At 37.3% G+C, this 20,504-nt stretch overlaps 1 protein-coding gene across 3 annotated transcripts in view; it reads right to left on the bottom strand.

Moving 5' to 3' along the window:
- Nucleotides 1-6,744: 6,744 nt before the first annotated feature.
- UBR2 (ubiquitin protein ligase E3 component n-recognin 2) overlaps nucleotides 6,745-20,504 on the bottom strand; it is a 55,401-nt gene continuing 41,641 nt past the window's right edge. For all 3 annotated transcript variants that reach the window (XM_085054934.1, XM_085054933.1, XM_085054932.1), the window contains 16 exons: nucleotides 19,825-19,986; nucleotides 19,373-19,470; nucleotides 19,077-19,149; nucleotides 18,106-18,254; nucleotides 17,968-18,023; nucleotides 17,446-17,542; nucleotides 15,311-15,378; nucleotides 14,656-14,791; nucleotides 13,933-14,023; nucleotides 13,034-13,164; nucleotides 12,312-12,420; nucleotides 12,019-12,075; nucleotides 10,452-10,529; nucleotides 10,005-10,175; nucleotides 9,223-9,324; nucleotides 6,745-8,439 (listed from right to left, as the gene is read on the bottom strand). In XM_085054934.1, coding sequence (XP_084911060.1) covers nucleotides 8,298-8,439; nucleotides 9,223-9,324; nucleotides 10,005-10,175; nucleotides 10,452-10,529; nucleotides 12,019-12,075; nucleotides 12,312-12,420; nucleotides 13,034-13,164; nucleotides 13,933-14,023; nucleotides 14,656-14,791; nucleotides 15,311-15,378; nucleotides 17,446-17,542; nucleotides 17,968-18,023; nucleotides 18,106-18,254; nucleotides 19,077-19,149; nucleotides 19,373-19,470; nucleotides 19,825-19,986 — 1,720 coding nt within the window. In that variant the 3' untranslated portion in view covers nucleotides 6,745-8,297. The remainder of the gene's footprint in view (nucleotides 8,440-9,222; nucleotides 9,325-10,004; nucleotides 10,176-10,451; nucleotides 10,530-12,018; nucleotides 12,076-12,311; nucleotides 12,421-13,033; nucleotides 13,165-13,932; nucleotides 14,024-14,655; nucleotides 14,792-15,310; nucleotides 15,379-17,445; nucleotides 17,543-17,967; nucleotides 18,024-18,105; nucleotides 18,255-19,076; nucleotides 19,150-19,372; nucleotides 19,471-19,824; nucleotides 19,987-20,504) is intronic.

Raw genomic sequence — 20,504 nt, 5'->3', positions numbered from 1 at the left:
AAGTCACTTTGAAATCTGTGACGATACAGAATTTAACAGCAGTGCCAAAGAACTGTTGTCCTTCCCAGCTGGAGACACACGGAGCCCACACTCCAGCCAGGCAGCAGTGCCAGGATACCCAAGCTGGAAGGAGGCTCTGGCTGTATTCATCAGTTTCAGGACACACACAGTCCTCAAATACAAAGTTTTCCTCTTACAAATCACCTCCTGCCTTCCCAGCTGTCCAAAGAACCTATCCAGAGGTTGGCACAGCTTTGCCTCAGATAAACACTTTTCCAAATGGGTGTGAGTTTTCCCATTTACACACATTTTCCCCAGCACAAACAACAGGCTAAGGTTAAAAATGAAAAAAACACAGGGGAGACATACCAACAAGGACGAGGTGAATTCACAACTTTGTATGAATGAATCTTTCATTAATTACATAAATTAATCAAGAGCATAAGTAAAATTGATTCTGTAATGTTGCTGTTGGCATATTTTAAGTAAATTATGACAGCATTTCATGTTTTCACCCCAGAATGTTAAATGCAATTAGGAAATTCAAATTTATCCTCTACTTGTCTAACTTCTTTTTTTTTATTAGAGTATTTCATTTTTGAAATTAGGTAATATTAAAAATTAATTTAATGCATTTCAGGGAGCATTTCGTTCAGGAAAAAACTTGCAGTGGTATGTTTAGATTTCAAATAATAACTACCGCACCATACCCCTGACTCCAGTGGGACAAAACAACTTTCCATCCCCTCCCTATTTGCAAGGTGGCACTCAACCAGGAGTGCTGCTCACAAAGGCAGACATTCCCAGTGCCACACCCCCTCCTCAAATACTTCACAGCTAGGTTTCTGTCACTGGTGAAGGCTTACAGGTGGATTCCGAATCTCTGAGAGCAGAATTCAACCCCATCCTCCTTTCACCACAACCACTGCTACTGCAGCCCTGGGAAACCACGTGCACCTCAGCAGCCATGCCTGGAGCAGGATTCCCACCCTGAGCATCCATTGTGCTCCAGTGCAATGAAGGAACCAAGCTGGGTCTCGGGTTTGCTGTCCTAAATGGATGTGACACCTTTCAACGCCTGGATAACTGTTCTTCCACAGCTGCCCAATGATTTGAAATGCTGCCCACATAGAAATGTTTGTCTCACACGTGTTGGCATTAGAAGCAGTTACCCCCAGCCTCCCAGCTAACCACACTGAGCTGCATGCTCCAAGTGACACACATGGTGCTAGTGTAGAGCATTTACCAATCCATTAGAAAAAAAAAACCCTCAAAATTCCTTGGTTTCAGCTCCATCCTGTTCAAGATGACAGTGGAGCTTAAAGCCTGTGTTACAAAGTAGTACACAGAAAAAGAAAAATAAAGCACAAAGTTCTTTGTTTCAGAGTTCATGCTATGTTCCAAGCTTTCAGCTATTAGAGCACTTTATGAATTACCAAAACCTGACCTGGAAGGGATTATTATACACAGATGAGACACCTGACTAGTTCAACAGCATTAAGTAGATGCCTAGCAATTACTGCAGATCTTTTTTCTTCTTCTAGTGTATTTAGTGCTAAATTGCATATTCATTCCGAGACCCTGATACAATCACTGCAAGAAAACACAGGCTTCTTGGAGCTGTCTTTACAGGGAGCAAACACTACCTTTCTAATGCAGGCATCTCTAGTTAGAGGACACCAATGAATTACATCAGTGAACACATTGCTGACCCCTTGCCCTCATTATTTTTATATAATCTTCTCTCCTATTCATTAACACACTGTACCATCCTCCACACTTAAGAGTACTGCAAACACAGAAATACATTTCACACGTTATTCCTCAAATACATGGTTGATTTCAAATCAACACTTTGGTTTTTTAAGTCACTAAAATATTCCGCAGTGGTCTGCACAGACACCATCCCTAACCTGAGCTCAGCTGTCCCACCCTGCCCGGGGCTCTCTACCCAGTCTAGCTTTCTTTCCAGGATCCCACGCAAAGGACAAGCTGGAAAACTTACCACCTCCGAGCTCACGCTGTCTGAAAAGAGACTGTGAAAATATATATTCACAAACTGATGAAAAAGTAACATTTAATCATTGCTGTCATGGAGACGAAGATCAGTACTTGCCATTTCGTAGCTCCTACACCTGGCGCACTGCGAAACTCCTCATACTCTCCCTCTTCTTTTTTCCTCCAAGAGAGGAGTGTTTGACAAATCTCTCCATCAAAGATGTAAGATTTGGGCATCTAATGTTTGCATGCCAGGAGAGGGGGAAAGGTGGCAGAAGAGCAGGGAAAAAAAAAAGAGGATGAATATGCAAAAGCCTCAAGATAAAAATATGCAAAGCAGTTTTTATCAGTGGAACAAAGATTTGTAGAAGAAATGTTAAAACTGCTACGAATGAAGTATGAATAGAAACATACATGTATGAAGCAGCAGAAGAAATAACTGAGCAAGCCTTTAAAGAGCAGCATGTATGGATAACAAGGGATGTGACTGACAGCAATAAAGTGGGAAGATGCTGAGAAATGTGTTGTTGCCACCCAGCCCAGGAAGCCTGAGCTCCAAACGGCCGTGGTACAGTTGCCTTCTCAGCAGCAGACCTGTGCTTTGGCAACAAGAGGGAGACTGTGTGGTGTGTGCCATTCTTCTTCACATTACTGTGTCCCAGCCAAGGCACCCCGAAACAGGAAAGGACAGCAGGCAAATTATTTCAAGATTCAGGATGGGTGAAGCAGGATACTGAGCAAAACAGCACCACAAGTCCTACTGAATCCCAAAGGATATCAAAGACATTTCCAAAAGCCTTTGCTCCTGTCCTCTGTAGCACCTAGTCCTGGCTAGACCTCTTGGACACACACACACACCTTGGTGTCTGTGTGAGTGTGGTTGTGGATACAGTGAACTCCAATAAAATGAAATTACCATGCCCTTCTACAGGGTCTCAAGCTGAAGTGAGAGTATGTTTTAGTATTAAGCTTTCATAAAGAAATACATCATAAATACTCAGCTACTTCTCAGGGCCAGCTGGTGATAGGTGACACTGAGGAGCATCAAAACACTCTCAGCATTATCAGAGGGGTGCAACACACAGCCAACGTGTGGCATTCACAGGGCCCTGCTTTGTAAAAACCTGAACTATTTTACTGCAACTTGTATTCCTCTATCAGCCTGCAACACATTTAACTAATACATATTGACTGCTATAAGGTGAAAAATAGTATTATCAACAAAACTAGCTCAATGCTGTTGCATAAAAGTCATACCCGAATTAGCCATCAAAGAGCTGATTCTCTCAGGACAGAACCAGGAATCACTATTTCTCCTGACCCTTAGCTTAGGAATAAAATGGATAATGAAAACCCTTCTTCCCCTTACTGGAAAAAGCTGCTTAAATGTCTGAAAAGCACAGCTCTGGGGGACTTTTAGTGAGGCCTCTGCGAGTTTTCCAGTGGATGAACTTCCAGAACCTGGTCTGAGGGAAAGTACTGACAGACTAAGAGCCTCAGCGAAGGCTGGGATCCCCAGCCATCCCACTGATATGAAGTTCTTCCCTGTGCATGACCCAGCAGTTCAAACTTCCACAACAGCAGAATCCCCAGACTGCACAGGCACTGTTGGCTGGCAGCAAGGAGAGGCAGGGAGGCTCCAGCTCCTCCTGGCCATGCCTTGAAGCTCTACAGCTGCCCGTGGTGTGTGCTCTACTTGCAGTCCCAGCAGCCAAGCAGGAAACTCTACATAGTTGTCCCAGGCTTACAGTGATGCCCTTCAATCAGCCCTTGCCACTTCCCCAAACCAACAAATGACACTCCCACAGGGTGAAGCTGCTCACTCTTAAACTGAAGTTATCAGCAACTGGAGATGAAAGTGTGATATCCATGCACCCATATGGCTTCCATCAGGCACTAGAAGATGGACAGCTTTTGTTTCAGCAACACTAATTTATGAAGATCTTCCTGAACGATTATTCCTGCCTTTTTCTGAACACAGCCCAAAAAGAAAAGCCAACTCTACTCCTTCCAATTCCTCAACATTCAAATCCCAAGGGAAAAAAAAAAAATCATGTTAAGAGAGACATTTCCCCTACAGACAACTTGTCTGTAAGACTTCCCATCGCTGCTAAGCAACCTTTCTGTGTGCCTGTCCCTGAGGATATGCAGCAGCCATTCCACACAGCTTGAACCAGCTACCCAGAGAAAGCACAGTCAAACAGCAACGTGTTAGCTGTGCATGCAGAGGGGTGACTGGCAGGCTCCCTGGCTTGCATCACTCCTTGAGCACCTGGAAGCAGTCCTGCAGAAGGCAAGCCTGGATAATAACTGCATCCAGAGCTGTTCCTATGAAGTCTGCAACCTTCTCCACACAGCATCTAGAACTCTGGGACAATCACTGTACGGAGCTGAGGAACTGAACAGCTACTGGTAGAGAAGTAGATGCCTCCCTATCACAGTTCCATTAATGCCTTCCATTAGGTAAGATATGAAAAACATCATTCCATTGCCACTATGATGCAGGACTGGCCAGGTAATGGTCCTGGCTCACCAAAAGCCATGCTGATTCCAACACAAAAACACTGAGATCACAAGACCCGCAGAAGCCCCTCGAAGATGAGCCCAGTATCTCTTGCTGTTACCAGAGGTGGCCTCCTTGTGTCAATTTTTATGTATTTTGCTGCTCTAAAATACTTTCTGTATACAGCAGATGTCTTAATTTAGAAGAACTTTCCATATGATTTCTGGCATCCTCATAACCAATTTGTGGAGATGTAAACTAGGCAGACTGCAAGGTGGACAGAATCCTGGCTAGATTTTCAGGTTCAGAGGATGGCAATGAACAGTTGGAAGCCAACCAGTTAAAAGCAGAATTCCCCAGGGTGATATTCAAGCCCACACTCTTTAATACTGTCATATTTGACTTCTATAATCAATAATCTAAACAGAGAAATAGAGTCACCACTTCCTGCTGAAGGCAACTCCTAGAAAGGAGGAGAGTTGAGGGCAGAAGAGAGGCCAATTGAAAACTCAGTTGATCATGATACGACGCTACATTGAGGAGATTTGAGATGCAACTCCCCTTGAACAATTTAATCTTCCAGCAAGGAAGATTAATTTAGATTAATTGGGATTTAATGCTGAAGGTAGGTTGAGCATCCAGTTTCTCCTCTACACATTCAGGCCAGAGACAAAATGTTTATAATGACAGAGTTTCTGAACAAAACACTGCCATTTAACATAAATAAAATGCACATAAAATGAGATCCCAAGGCTGGAGCACAAGAGCTGACAGGGCTTCATGTCAAATGTGAAAGGACAGAAAAGGGTCTGTGCAGCTGCACACTCCATGTCCACTGCCCCAGGAAAATGAGTGAACTGTATAGTGCAGGAACACATTGAACCCTTCAAGTCCAGGTTGTTCCCAGTGCTAAAGTGGGAAGGCGAAATTTACTTGCTTAGTCATCAGCACTGAAGACTAGTTTGAGGGACATGGGAGGAAGCTGCAGAAAACCAGAGGAGAGCTGAAAATGGTAATAGTCTTGAGAATCCAGGAGCATTTCATCTCAGCCAAATTCCCTGTAACTCTGCATGAAGTGGTTAGAGAGCTGTGGGAGCACTGGCTCTTGGCACAAGTCAGAAGGCATCAGGAGTTTTGTTATCTTGGTTATAGACTTCCAGAAGAGTAAAAGAGAGCCTCCTGTGGCAGACTGAGGGGAATAAAAAGAGTTATCTTCTAGTATGAACAGAGTAAATAACATTACTGATGTGAACCTCAACCCTTATCCCTTTATAAAATGTAACTTACAATCCTTTAAAAAGACGATTAGACTTTTTGGTAGAGGTCAAGAAAGGTTTAGCTGACTGAAGCAAGTGACACTAATAATATAATCATCTTACATTTATAGCCAGGGAATTGCAGATGTTGCACATCCAGGTATTTCTGTCAGCTCGTGATTAACAAGGGGGACACTTGAAGGAACAAGCTCAGCAAAATTCTAAACCCAACATTTTAAAAGTACTTATTGAATGTTGACATGAAAAGCACATATTTGACACTTTCAGCTTTGTTTTGTATTTTGTTATGATGGTTTTGTATTTGGGAATTTTTGTGTGTTTTGTTGTACTTTTTTTTTCCTTCCCCCGAACACATAATACATTCTAGACTGTACACATAATACATAAATATTAAAGTTATAGCCAATTTATTACAGATAGTATTTCCCTGATGCTGAAACAGTGTTATATATAAATATTTCTACATTAATATAAACACATGCAAAACAAATCAGAAAATAGTAGTCTTGAGTAAAGAATGACCAAACTGAAAAAAAAAATTGTGTACTTTGCAACTATTTGCGGTTGCAATCTCCAACTCTGATCCCAGAGGAAAAAACAAAAAATCCTTCTTGCTATCAGTATTTTGGTTTGCACAGAGAAATCTGTCAGAATCATCAATTATCTTTTTAACATTATGATTACAGGAAAGGAGAGTTTTTCTATGCAGTTACACATTATTTGAAACCATGGCACGTGGCTTAAAAAGCAAAGGAATACTAACATCGCCAAAAAAGTGGGATTTCTAAGTACCATGCACAGAAAATTGCTGGTATGTCAACCAGTTTCAGTAGGGAAGGGCAGAGATAAAGCATTAATGTCATTTTTCCCTGCAACTTCTCCATGTCTCTTCATAAAAAGTGACAGCAATATATAAATGATCCAATCTATGACAGGTAGTAGAGACAAAAGTAGTCTGTACTGTCGTTAAGAAAAGGAAATCCACATTGGCCAAGTTTCTTTATTTGATACTTCACATCTTCACTCAATACTATTACTGAATAATTGAAAAATTGTCCTGTACACCATGAATATACAAAATTTATCTGAAGCGTTTAATCTGTAAAAATAGGAACAATTCAGTCAGACCAAGTGGAACTGAAGACCTGGCAGACAGTGAAGAGAATTCTTTATCTGGGCTGAGACATAGTCAGAAATTAAGACTTAACTAAAAGAACCAGACTATTAAGGAAACAGAACTATGTAAATTAAGATTTTACTAATTTGTCAGAAGATAGGAGAGGGAAAGGTAATGGATTTTATTTGAAATCAGTAAGCATAATGTGACTTTTTAGAGACACCTTGGAGGTCTAATTACATACAACTAGAAAACTCACTGCCTTCAGGCACCCTCATATCAAGTGCAAATCTGCGCAGTTATAGAATATATTTATAAAATATACTATATGCAAACATCTTTACAGAGCTTTAAATCAAGCCAAAAAGTAAATATACTTGATGGGACAACAGAAAAAAAAAAAAAAAGAATCAAAAATCAAAATGTGGGCAGTGTGATTGTGGCCCTTCAAAGCCAAAGGAAACCACTCATTTTATCTGCGACAAAAAGAAGATGGGATTCGCACCTTAAAAGTTGACTGTGAACAAAAATGAAGAAAAATATCTTCTGTGCTTCTGAAAATTAACATAAAATTAGCTTTCGTGACTTTTAGATATTGTTGTTATCTTAAAGTAAGTTCTAAGCACAATGTCAACCCTTGAATACCAATAACCAATCACATAATTGAAAGTGAAAGGGTTTCCCAGCTAAATTCAAATTAACAACTATGTAATTCTAAGGAGTGCAATGCTCTGGAAAAAGCTTTAAATTAAATTATTTTACTTGTAAAGCTAGTGTTAGTGTTTTTAGTTAAAAAACAACTGGAAGCAAGAAAGCTGCAAGAGTACAAATGACAAAATCATTTTAGATACACCAAGTGAAAGAGTGAATTATCCACTGATGCAGACAGAAACATCCATTTGCTACATTATTTGCTTCCTTACTTCATTCCATTGCATGTACACACAGCGTAAGTATTAAAATGCAGAATAATAAATAAAACGGCTCAGATTACTAGCAAGGGGCAAAACACAATCCATAATTGTGCTCTATCTAGTTTCTGTTTCAGCAGTCTTTGTCTCTTCAGTTCATATGAAAAATCATAGTCAGACTTCCAAAAAGAGTCGTTCTTTTTTTATCAGAAACTTAAGTTCATCTGCCCAGGTTTATAACCCAAGACATTTCTGTGAAGGAAGCACAGTGCAAATTATAGAACTAATAAAACTTGCTTACATAGAAAGAAGTTTACTTGATTAATGTTAACTGGTATCTTTATGAAATACATTGTAAAACAAAGATTAAATAACAGGACTGAGTTTTTCTTGGGGTTTTTTTCCTTAGACTTTTTTCCTCATCCCTCCTTTGAAAAGCTTACTGAATTACAAAAATCTTTAATAAAGTTCCAGTCTTCAGCAGATAATCATTATAAATGCTGCCAATCAATGCCAACTAGTGTTTGATTTGCTTCTTGTGCATGTCCAATTTCCTCTGTAATACTGTGCTGCTGCCAGAGTTTTTGAATCTTTTTAAATCGCTCTTTGCACAGATGTAAGGGATTCCCACGTCTGAAAAGGAGATAACACTTATCAGGAATGATAAAAACACTGCAACTAAGCACAAACACTCAGGTGTGACATATTAAGTTTTAGATAAACCCATAAAATACTACAATATTTAGATAACCCTTTACCATTATTCTTTTATCGGAGCAAACAAACAGATATTTGGATGAGTAAACTGCAGTGCTACCTTGTCAGATGCTCCACCCTTAGAGCTCAACAGTTCCCTCCAGCCTCTGGGAACCTCACATCCAGCCCACAGAACACCAAACACAGGTTTTCAGCAACATTTCCAGACTGAACCAGTTCATATTCTCTGATTTTGGCCAGTTTCAGAAGCAGCAAGCATTAACAATATCAAGTCCCTAAATTATTCTCACATGGGAAGCAGAGATAGGAGTTAAGATGAAGAACTACCACATTAAATAAAATAATCTCATAGTATTTTCACTTGATATTAAATTAACACAGGTTATGAAAACAAATGCAGTAGCTATAAATAAAATTTTCAGACTTAGTTTCTAGGCAACTTCACAGATGCTAGAAAGTTTTAAGTTTTTACACTTCAAGACAACTCTTTGTAACCTGGGGAAGATCTTCCATTCAATCTTTTTGATCTAAACCCATATATTAACATTAAAAAGTCTGAAGATATTAGATGCAGCAGCAATGTCAAAATATAATGTTCCCATATAATTAAAATAAAAATATAACATAAAAAGTCATTTCTCCAAACCAGATAGCTCTATAATTCCTGTCTTTAAAAGATATTATTTTAAAAATATTTACCTGAGTCCCTGGTCTGTCTCTCCATAGTCATCAAGATAAGGAGGAGGATAAAAACAGCCCTTTGTTTTCCCAGCTAAAAATAGCACCTGACATTCTCGTACTCTAGAGAGAACCAGAGAGAAGACTTTTAGGTATTGATTTTTAGGTGAATAGTTTCTCATACTTTATTCATAGACACTGCTTTTCCAGTTCTTACCTATTTTCATTCCATATAATCTGCATGTACAGATTTTTAAAGGCACACTTTTTAAAAACTAAATCTCTCATTCTCTACCTGTTATAGCTTCTCAGTAGCAGTTAACAACAATGTCATTCCGTGCCACATTATTTGCCGTCTGTGTAAAAGGCTCAACAGAACCACAAGAAAATAAAACAATTTTGTTTCTCACTAAACTTTGCCAAAGTGAAAATATTTTTTTCCTGTATGCAGGGAAGACAACTAAAATGAATTTTCATGTTTTCAACAGCAGCAGCAGCAACAAAATCAAAGTATCTACCGTCATAATTTTGTAATACTTAAGCAGAAATAAACACAGGCAAAACAAGTTCACCTGAAAACGAAATTTGAACTTTCTATGACATTTTGTCTTCAAAGAAGCAACCTCTGAATCTTACACTAAAGTACAGGAAGATAAATACACTTCAGTTTTTAGGCAACCCTGTTGTTAACAAAACACTGCCTTTACAAACCACCCTTTCAATTACATATACAGAGCTATTAATTTAACGACTACACACACCATCTAACCCAGGAATAAAAGTAGAGGTGTTCAGCTCCTTACCTAAGGAATATGCCCACTCCAGAACCACAAGTGTAGGTATGTGCAGTACAGGCTCCAACATCTTCCCCTTCTAATTCAGTCTGACAGCAGTAACTCTGAGAACACAGCATGGTCCCACACACAAGGCACAATGTTGGGGCTCTGCTTTTGTCACCACCCGATTTCGGACACCTTTTGTTAGGGAAAAAAAAAAGAAACCCACTGTATGTGCTAACTCTAGACAGTAAAAAGATTCAGAAGTACTTTTGAACATTTATACAGGTAACAGCTGAAATTTGTATTTCACTATTTCACCAAAACACAGGGCAGTTTTGCTGATAAATGGTATGTGCCCTTAGCTTTATGATTCTACACACAGCTTTCTGAGACTTTGAGGTTAAAGGTTTCCCAGTTGATGAAGAGGAGCAGCAGACTTTGGGGTGCTCCCTATAATTGCATACAACTTACGAGAAATTGGATGCTTGGTTAATGAGGCAGCTGTAGTCGTCCGGAAGGTCTATTAATTTGTTGGATTCTCTTGCATAGCTAGAATAAAGCAATCAAATCAACACTCATATTTCATTGAATAATACACAAGTGAATTTAAATTCATTCATGTCTTCCTGACTCATCTAAACAGCATCTGTGAAAAATCAATTTTTATACGTTTCCCTCTTCTCTGCCATTCTTCAAGTAAAATGGTAGCCCATAAAAAGGCGAACACACAACATCTCTCAAATAAGCCACCTCCCCTTTTCTTAGTCTTATTTTTTATGAATTTAAGAAAATGCAGAGGTAGAAAGCTAGAAAAATACATGTCATTTGTATGTTTTTAGCAAACCTAATTATGAGGTAAATACAGATTTGAACAAATATTTGTTCTCTGCTTTGAATTTTCTTTTTGTCACTAATATTGAATGGAAAATAGTCTGACTTTAAAGTTCAGGGAACTTGTATCCTGAAGAGAATGAAATATTCATGCAATGAAAAGGACCTATTTGATATAAAATACTTATCTATTTAAAATATATCTAAGAGTAACAGATACTATACACTAAATTCTAATAATCTTGAAGTCTAGAAATAATACAAATGAAATGAAATGCAAATAGAGGTTTGTAACAGAAGCAACGTACAAGAACATGCTCAGAGGAAAAAAAAAACATCACTGTCAAGGTAGTCATAAGCTTGGGAGCAGCAGATCAGAATCAGCAAAAGGAACACATGGAAAAGATCCCAACAATCACATGTGGCAGGAAATCAATTACACAGTCAGAATATTCTTACTGTGTAAGAAATTCTGTTAATAGTCTGGTGTTTCACATGTGAAGTGATTAATTTTTATTTTTGTCACAGCCTTATTGTATGAACATGTTAAAAAATTGATTATGTATTTAGCACAGGGGATTAAAGAGCAGGGATATGTTTTTAATGACAGCACTGTGAACTTCACATTGATTTCTAATTATCAGGATAATTGTTAACCACTATTTTTACCCAGCCTTCAGAAAGAACAACACCCTAAATGCTTTTCTACACCCACTAAGTATTAAATGCATTCTGAATTCAAAGTAATTGTGCAGCAAGAACAAATGTATGAAAAGCTGGTTTTCTTTTCAGCAACTGACTCCGTGTTGGCTTTACTGAAGGAATTGGATTGTTTAAAAAGAATTTAAAAAGCTCTTCAATGCCTGATATTTTTAAACAAAAGTTACATACATCTTTTAGCAACAGAACATCAGAAGGTACAAAGTAACAAGAAATATGAGATGAAAATTTTCAGCTTCTAATTACTGCACATCTCTCTAAATAAAACCAATATTAAACTTTGCCTTTAAAATCTACTCATTCAAGCAATATTTCCTTTTCTTATAAAATTTTAAAAAATTCAATTCTTCCCTTTTGTCTTTATTATTCAATAAAGCAGAACAGATACTATGTTATTACAAACACTGATTAGAAAAAAATATTAGGAGAAAGCTGCAACAATAAAGTTTTTTCCCCTGTCTCTGCTTAAAAATCCCTCCATGTTTACCTGATAGCATGTCTCTTGCCTTCCAGGAATCTTTTTACCTCACTGTTACTGCACCAACTACAAGAAAAAAAATTGGCTTTTAACTTCAATAGATGATAGAAAAACAATCAAAAAATCCACAGCACATCTATTAAATAACCCCTAAAACCAAAATTACTTATTTCAAAACACTTTTTTCACAAACGCTTTTCAAAATATACAATTCACTTCCATATGCATTCCTGGGAGAATACACTACTATCTTGTGTAGGATTCTTTCTTATATTTAAACTAAGCACAAAACCACAACTTACCTTTCTATTAACGTGTTCAGAATCTCACTGTTTTCTTGAAAAAGGCAAGTGAGGTTGTTTGGCAAGGAAAGATAGCTACATAGGTGTTCAAACTGGTTTGCACTGTTTACTGAAAAACAAAAAAAAAAGTAATTCTCATAACTTCATTTTAAAATGCTTATTATGAACACCTTCAGATTTACATTCTACCCCTACATATGCCATATGTAGAAGACAGTAAGGTATGTTACTAACATCGATTGTTTGGGGTGTAACCTTGTGTATTTACAGAGATACAGAACGGTTTGGGTTGGAGGGGACCTTAAAGACAATCTGCTTCCAAACCCCCCTGCCATGGGCAGGGATAACTCCCACTAGATCAGGCTGCTCAAAACTCCACCCCTACCTGGCCTTAATTAATGAAATCCATGCATTCAAAAGCAGGTCTCATTTGAAAATAGCAATCTATAGGAGCTTTGAAATAATCAGAATTTCCCTTATTAACAGGAGAGCATCAATTTCTATTTTAAGTAATCTGGAATAGAATTTATCTCTATATTAAAAATATATTTTTAAAACACACAAATTATTTTTTTTTGCCTTTTTTCATTATGCTGATATGATTCTGCACTGGTAACAATCCATTCAATCAGCTTCTTCAGACAAGAGAGTTTAAATGTTATTTACTTTGACCCTAAACATTTATGTCTTGAAAAGCTGATTTAATACAAAGCAGACAATACCTTGAATTTCTGAGGGTGCTGGGACTCCATTTAAGTAATGAAAAAACAAAGCAGAACATCTCAGGAAAGGCATGATTCCAGCTTTTAGATTCCTCCACAGGTGCCAGCCTGAGGAAATTTCTTTCAAGGCACTTAGGAGAATAAAAGAGAAATAAATTTGCTTTTATTTAATAATTTCAGTTTGAGCGTTATATTTAGTAAGTTTTCAGTCACACTGCATATTAAATTACTGACTTCAGCTGAAACAACCACTATGCAAAGTGTTTATTTCAAGCAAACGCCAAGAAAAACAACAAAGTATAGATTCATAAAAATGTAACCAACTGGGACCACAATTTGAGGAGAATTTTACATAAACATTTCAGATCATAGAATGCCTGGGTTGGAAGGGACCTTAAAGATCATCTAGTTCCAAACCCCTTCCATGTACAGGACACCTCCCACTAGACCAGGCTGCTCAGAGCTCCATCCAGCCTGGCTTTGAACACTTCCAGGGATGGGGAATCTACAACTTCTCTGGGCAACCTGTGCCAGTGCCTCACTACCCTCACAGTAGAGTTTCTTCCTATTACCTAATCTAAACCTACTTTCTTTCAGTTTGAAGCCATTCCCATCCTAACGAGTTTTCTGTACTCAGACACTGCCAATTCCAGATTCTGCAAACTGAATAACAAAAAATTGCCCCAGAGCACAATCTTCATGAGCAGGTATCTTCCTGATCATAGACGAATTTATAGGAATAGTTACTTAAGTGAGTCTAGAAGTGCTGGATAAGAAACAAGATGTAGGAGTGCCCAAGTTAGAAGTCTCATCTTTGACAGCATAGGTATATAGAATTTAGTCAGTAGTTTATGTTGAGTCCAGGAGAGATAAAATTTTATCAAAAGATCATGCCTTACCTTCCTGTACACTGGCAAAGAAATTTATACAGTGTCAGCACAGCTACTTCCTCTTCACTGTTAGTGTTTTCTTGGTCCATGCCATTCTCTTCTGAAGAAAAAATAAATAATTAACAAATTGTTTCATACATACATGTTTATACAAGAACATATTTTGTCAAATTCTGATAAAAAATGCCCAAACTAAGTGAAATATTCCACTGAGATAAAATATGATGTACTGCAAAAAAGTTTTCTGGTGCACATCTTATGTGCTAAGTTTGTGCTGTTGTCAGCTCCAGTCAGGTGTTAGGTTACTTGTTCAGTTGGTTTGGTTTCTTGACAGACTTGCTTGGAGTTCTTTGCTTTTGGCAAACTACACCTTATCCAGCTCCTCTCGCCAGCAGATACATTGATTCCTTACTTTGCTAACTGCAACTCATTCATCATGCAATGCCTAAGACAAGCCTGCAATAAACACTTCCAGGCACTGCTACAGTAGCTGGAAAGCCAGAATTCATGATTAGCTATGCTCCAACAAACTCCCAGAGAAGAGCAATAAAGACAACATGACTGAATTTTGGTGAGAACAATTTATCAATACTTTCTGTGGGCTCAAAGACAGAACACCAACAATTGTATTTTGGAAGTGTAAACTGCACACATTTACCAGCAGCACCTTAGTTTTTTCCTAAGTACAGATTGGAGGAATCTTTTCAATAGAAGTTGAAACAGTGGCATTACCTGTTGATGAGGTAAGTAAAATTTGTATTATGTGTGCCATAGTGACAAGATGAAACAGGTGAAGATCTCCAGTGCCAAGACTAACCCCTGAAAAATCCTGACAATGTATGGCAGGAAAAGAGAGCACCAAGCTTACCTGTGAAAAAAAACAATAAAGTTGTACATTCCTTTTCCTTTTGAATCTTCCCCTTTCCTCTGACCATGCTGCAGCTATACCCCTTGAAGGCAGCAAACCACATAAGGCTAATTTTGAAACTAATTACACAGACATTATTTAAGAGAACAACAATTATCTGTCAGGAGAGTTTTGAGTCTGTTTGGTTTTTTGGTTTTGTGTTTGATTTTTGTGGGGTTTTTTTTTGGGGGGGGGGCATTTTTTGTCTTTATTTTTTTTTTGTTGTTTGTTGGGGGGAGTGGTTTTCATGTATCTTGGGTTTTTTTAACAAAGAGTATGCATTCTGTCTCATCTCACCCCTTTTTTATTTATAGAAAAGAATACTTGAAATCAAAAAAGTCTTCAAAATGTATTAAATAGTGAAAAAGTACTAAAAACTTGAACATTTTAAAAGGTTCCTAACCCAAAGTAAAGAGAAAGTTTTCAGTAGTTTTCACATAGTGGCTAGTGGATCAAACGTTATTAATAAGAAATACTTACCAATAAATGAAACATGTCAATATCAAGTATGCAAGGAAGATTCCCATTTTTTTCATTAGGCACCAGTGCTAAGTATTTTGGAGAGAAAAAAATAATTGAGCATTTATACATGAAAATATTTTAGTGTACTTCAGTCAGAAAATGAGAGCCATCTCCTTCATTTACATCCTTAACTTAAAATGGAAATGTATGTGTTTTGCCCAGAGTCAATTCAAGAACTGTGCAACATTATTGGAAAAGACTCTTGCCTACTTTACTGTACTAAAACAAAACAAACTCAGGCAGCCATTTCTACTCCAATGGTGACTTTCTTTCATTGCCTGGGTATCCAGTGGGAGACAAAATGAGACAGTATCTCAAGCTCTGACACAAAAATAAGCTCAAACAGGAATAGTGACTAAACAGGAACACCAATGGTTGTCTGTTGGACAGCTGCTCAAATGAAACTTTTGTAATTTGCTTAACTTCACAAGACTGCCTGAACTTGCCTTACCTAAATCATTTGTCTTACTGACTCAAAAATGCACTGCTAGAGTCTCTTAAATTCATTACTTTATCTCTAACTAAGATAGAGTTAGGTGTTGGTCTCTCCCTCTCTAGTATTCACAATAACCACAAAGTATTAACCAAAGCACTCCAGCTAACAACAAAAATTCACACAATAATTCCAAGCACCTTCATCTAAATGCAAACATAAATTAAGAATTTTGAAAAATGTTACAAGATATTTTAAGTAACAATTAAGGAACAGTTGAATAGTGCTTTACTCCAAGCAGTAAAATCTGATTTGCAATAAAGCCGCAGCTCTGGGTATAGTTTTACAATGTAGCTATAAGCATTAAGCTGCCAAGTTTAAAAACACTACTACAGTAAAAAATAGTCTCATCATGACAACTTAAAAATACCTCAGTTGAAGATTGCTGCCTTGCTGGACAAAAAATTAAAAGCTGAAGACATGTGACATTTTGAAGCTATTTCTATGAGCAAACATTTCACCACGACTCAGATATCAAATGCTTTCCCTTTTGTAAGCATATAGCCACAGATCTCAACCCAAAAGTATTAAAAATGTCTCTGTCAAAAATATGACCAGAGCAATGAACTTCCAAAACCAACCTTATTTTTGATAAGACATCTTTATGTATCATTTAGACAATACAGACAGATCAAAGGCTCATAATTTTCATTATTCCTAGCCTGGAAAAATAAAATAGCAGAAACTTTTTGTTCATAAAAATAAAAACAGGACAGTTCCTTCTGCCAGTTGGAAGGAAGGAGAGCTTTGAAGAAATATTGATTCAAGTTTTCAAGAGAACCCAAAACACTCAGAACATCACATACTACAAAGTTCCAGTCAAACAACCAGCAGCATTTTCTCTTCTGCTTCACATAGAAAAACAGCTCAACCATTACTGCTACAAACTGATGCCAATTAAGTTTTTGCCCATAAAGCTGCCAACTCTTTGCTGAAGTAGCTAGTATCCATCTACTAGTAATTTCAGTATATGAATGCATTTTAAAATTTTCTCTGCTCTACTGACTGGAAATATTAAAGTTATCCCATCTTATAATACCCTTTCAGAACAGTCCTCTCATGGGCAATTACTTCATTAGGATGAACTTCAGACTTTTCATCTGGATCTGCTAATACTTCAAGCTTGGAACATTTTGGCTGTTCTCACTAAAATTCTCAATTAACATATGACATTACATAGTAAGTCCTGTCTTATCACAGATCCTACTTTTCAAAGAGAGAAAACTTTGCAGATATATTACAGACCTCTGCAAATATCCTTTCCACACTAAATTTATCTTAACTTCTTCATCTTTAAAGCTCCAGTGCATCATTTTTGTGAAGGACCACACTTCCTTCTCCTTTGCTCTAGGTATCTTTCTCTAAGGAAGAAGCAACATAACTCCTTCGCAGAAAAATATCCATGCTTCTCTTTTGGAGCAGCAGACCAAAAGAAATGTTTTTTTCTTGACATAACACATATAGGTGAAAATAGCAGCTCTTGATTTATTACTTAAAACCACTACATAAAACAAAATAATCTTCTAATTAAAACTAACAGTCATTCTGAAAGCATTTATCTGTATCTTCATGAAAAAATAGCATAAGGTGGCAAACTTACATGCTAATAGAGTACAAAAGTGACCCTGTACTGCTGAAAGAGATGAAACTGTCCAGTGAGCTGCTGCAAATCTCGTTAGTGATGTAAGGCAGTCATCCTTTGAAAACAAAGAAAAAGAGACAATGCCACAGTTAATGAAGTTCCTCAACATGAAAAGGTCTTTTGACTTAACAGCATTCTTTTCAGGCCTCTCAACTGCAGTTTATGGGGGCACTTTGACTGTGTAAGTATATGAGAGATACTTATGTTTATGCAAATATGCCTTTTGGCATTCTTATTTTGACTGTTACCATGACAAACTGCAGCCTTAATAAATTATGTTTATAGGACAAAAATGTAACAGCTATGCTAGATGTGATTTTAAAATAGTTTAATACTCACATACAGATCAACTAAACAGTAGAATCCAACAAACAAAACTATCCAATAACCGTAACTTAAAGTGTAGATAGTCTTCACTAACAAAGCACAAGTCCCTCTTTTTTCCACCAATTCAGAGAGGAATTTCTACTTGTTCCTTACCTGTCGACAAGGTAAATGACCAAATAATGGCTTATCTTCATCAGCTAAAATTCGTTCTGAAAAAAAAGAATTCAGTGTTGGGAGTTTAACCAAATTCTGCAAATGACCTAAAAAGGAGCCAGATGAATAGATCAGTACCTATAGTCTGTATCGTGTAAGCACAGCTGCCCCAGCACATTATAGGGACACGTGGGTCTTCCTCATTTGGATGAACCTTCAAGCCTACTTTGTATGTTGCCGTACCAAAAGTTGTCAGCATCTCTTTTATGCTCTCAGAATAAGGATTCCTGAAACAAAGAACACAGGATTACTGATTCATTCTTTTCTCCACTGGCAGCATAGTACCTTTAATGATAAGCATTCACCCCATAAATGAAGAGCTGGATTTTTAAAATTTAAGAGACAACTCCAATATCCTTCTTTGGATCTGATATTCTATAACCTCTTTTTTGTGACAGGTACACTCCCAATTATTTCTGGATAATCTGAATGGAACCAATCTCATTTTTAGTGTTAAGAATATCTAGTCTTCAAAGACAACATAGTTAAGGCTAAATTACAAGAAATGTGTGTGACTGATAGCTAAATCTGTCATCAGCTGGGACAGGAGTCTTGCATTTTGTGTACAGTCTGTACTGTGTAACAAGTTTTATTACTTTCTCCTGAAGTGAAGAGAGTGTAGAACCAAATACAAGTACACCTCAACAGGTGAAATTACATATTAACATACTCTTCATTTCATAGTCATCCTTCATGTTTTACATGTTGTGCTGGCTATAATGATGAATCCTTCATCCAGCTACAAGTAGTACAAAACCTAATCTTCATGCCATAATTTATATAACAGCAGCATGTTTCTCTACAATGACTTAGCACATCCACTTCTGAAATTCTGCTGCATTACTTAGGACTGATGGGCTGGACTTCAATATCATCATCATCATCATAATATTAACTTCTCTAATTAAAGCAAAATTAATATATTTGCCTTAATTACTGAGACCTTCTAACATATAAGCTATGTTTTACTTCCATTTTATGATCATAACATTTCCATGTTATGATTTCATGATGAATTTTTAATGATTTATTACCATACAAATACATACTTCAGTTTGAAATCTGGTCTAAATCCTTCAGGTAATTGCAGCTGATCCATTTTTTCTGAATGACCAGAATGGCCTGTACAAACAAAAAGTAATAAATCACTCATTATTCACCTATACACAATTTCTATATTATAGAAAGGTGCAGAGGCACATCACCAGAAACTGAAATTCCACGCTGTTCTTGCCACTTGTGCCATCATCTCTCAACTCCACTGGGGCAGAACCTAAGTGCTTGGTCTCATCCATGAATATCATAACATTTTCACATACAAATAAATAGATTTCTTCAGACTTACTTGCACAGTCTTCATTTCGAAGTAAATGCAGGGCTTTTACTTGCTGAGATACTGTTTTGATCCACTGAGTTAGGTTTGGTTGGCCTGAAAAGTCTAACCTGTCAAAAAAAAAATCCAAAAAACTGGTAAAACAATCTGTAGACAGGATTAGTATTTCATAGGCATTCCAACAATCATCTGTTTCTCAGTGGGCTCTTTCTCTGCTGCCCATGCATTTTTCTACATTCAGCTCTTTTTCTGCAGGTTCTACACTTTCCTGTCCTTCCACACTCTAAATTCCACAACATACAATAACAAAATAAAATCCATAATACAAAATAAGCAGGCAGGTAATCCACTCAAGTTTATCAAAACAGAAAACAACAAACATTCAGGAAGGTCTTCTGATATGTAGCTGGTTTGGGACCTTGGTTTTTTTACACTTATTCAGGACATTTATAAACCAAACTGACCTGTTAAACAAAACTCTTGGTGGAGGAAGCAGAGGAATAACAGTGTTGCTCAAGCATTCACAAAGTGGGCAAAGGAATTCGCCATTTTCTACATCATAACTTGTGTGTACTCGTAATCTTTGTTGTCTGCGTTGCTCTTTTGCTTGGACTGCATCAAAATACCTTTAGAAAAGAGCAAGACATTAGTGGCAAATTATTAACATTAACTGAACAAAGAAATTCAAGAATTCTCATCTACAGAACCCCCAAATAGAGGTAAGAGAATTATCTGAAGGAAAAAGCTCTACCCTCTGACTGATAAAGTATTAGTGGCTTTGGCTGCCAAAATCTACCCTAGAGTGCTGAAGTTCACTGGGCTGTCAAAGTCATGGTTAGATCTGAACATTACAGGTAGGAAAAAAGAGGAAGAGGTAGAGAGAAAGTTGAAGCATTACAAAAAACCCAAACCCAAAACCAAACCAAACAAATAAAAAACCCCAAACAAAACAAACCCCACAAGCAAACAAAAACCCTAAACAAGAAACACAAACAAAAAAACCCACAAAACCCCAAACTAAGCCAAAAAACCCAACTCATTTTTACATTTTTTTTAGGAAGATGCCATGAGCATTATCCTTGAACATTTTCTATTACAGGCCACAACCAAAACAGCAGCAGCTGAAAAAACTGTTGGTGAACCC

Source organism: Lichenostomus cassidix, chromosome 3 (genome assembly GCF_008360975.1).
Source record: "Lichenostomus cassidix isolate B80296 chromosome 3, HeHo_3.0, whole genome shotgun sequence".
In the NCBI taxonomy this organism is placed as follows: Eukaryota; Metazoa; Chordata; class Aves; order Passeriformes; family Meliphagidae; genus Lichenostomus; species Lichenostomus cassidix.
Note: the sequence above shows the minus strand (reverse complement) of the source record. Positions and strands in the feature narration are given on the sequence as shown.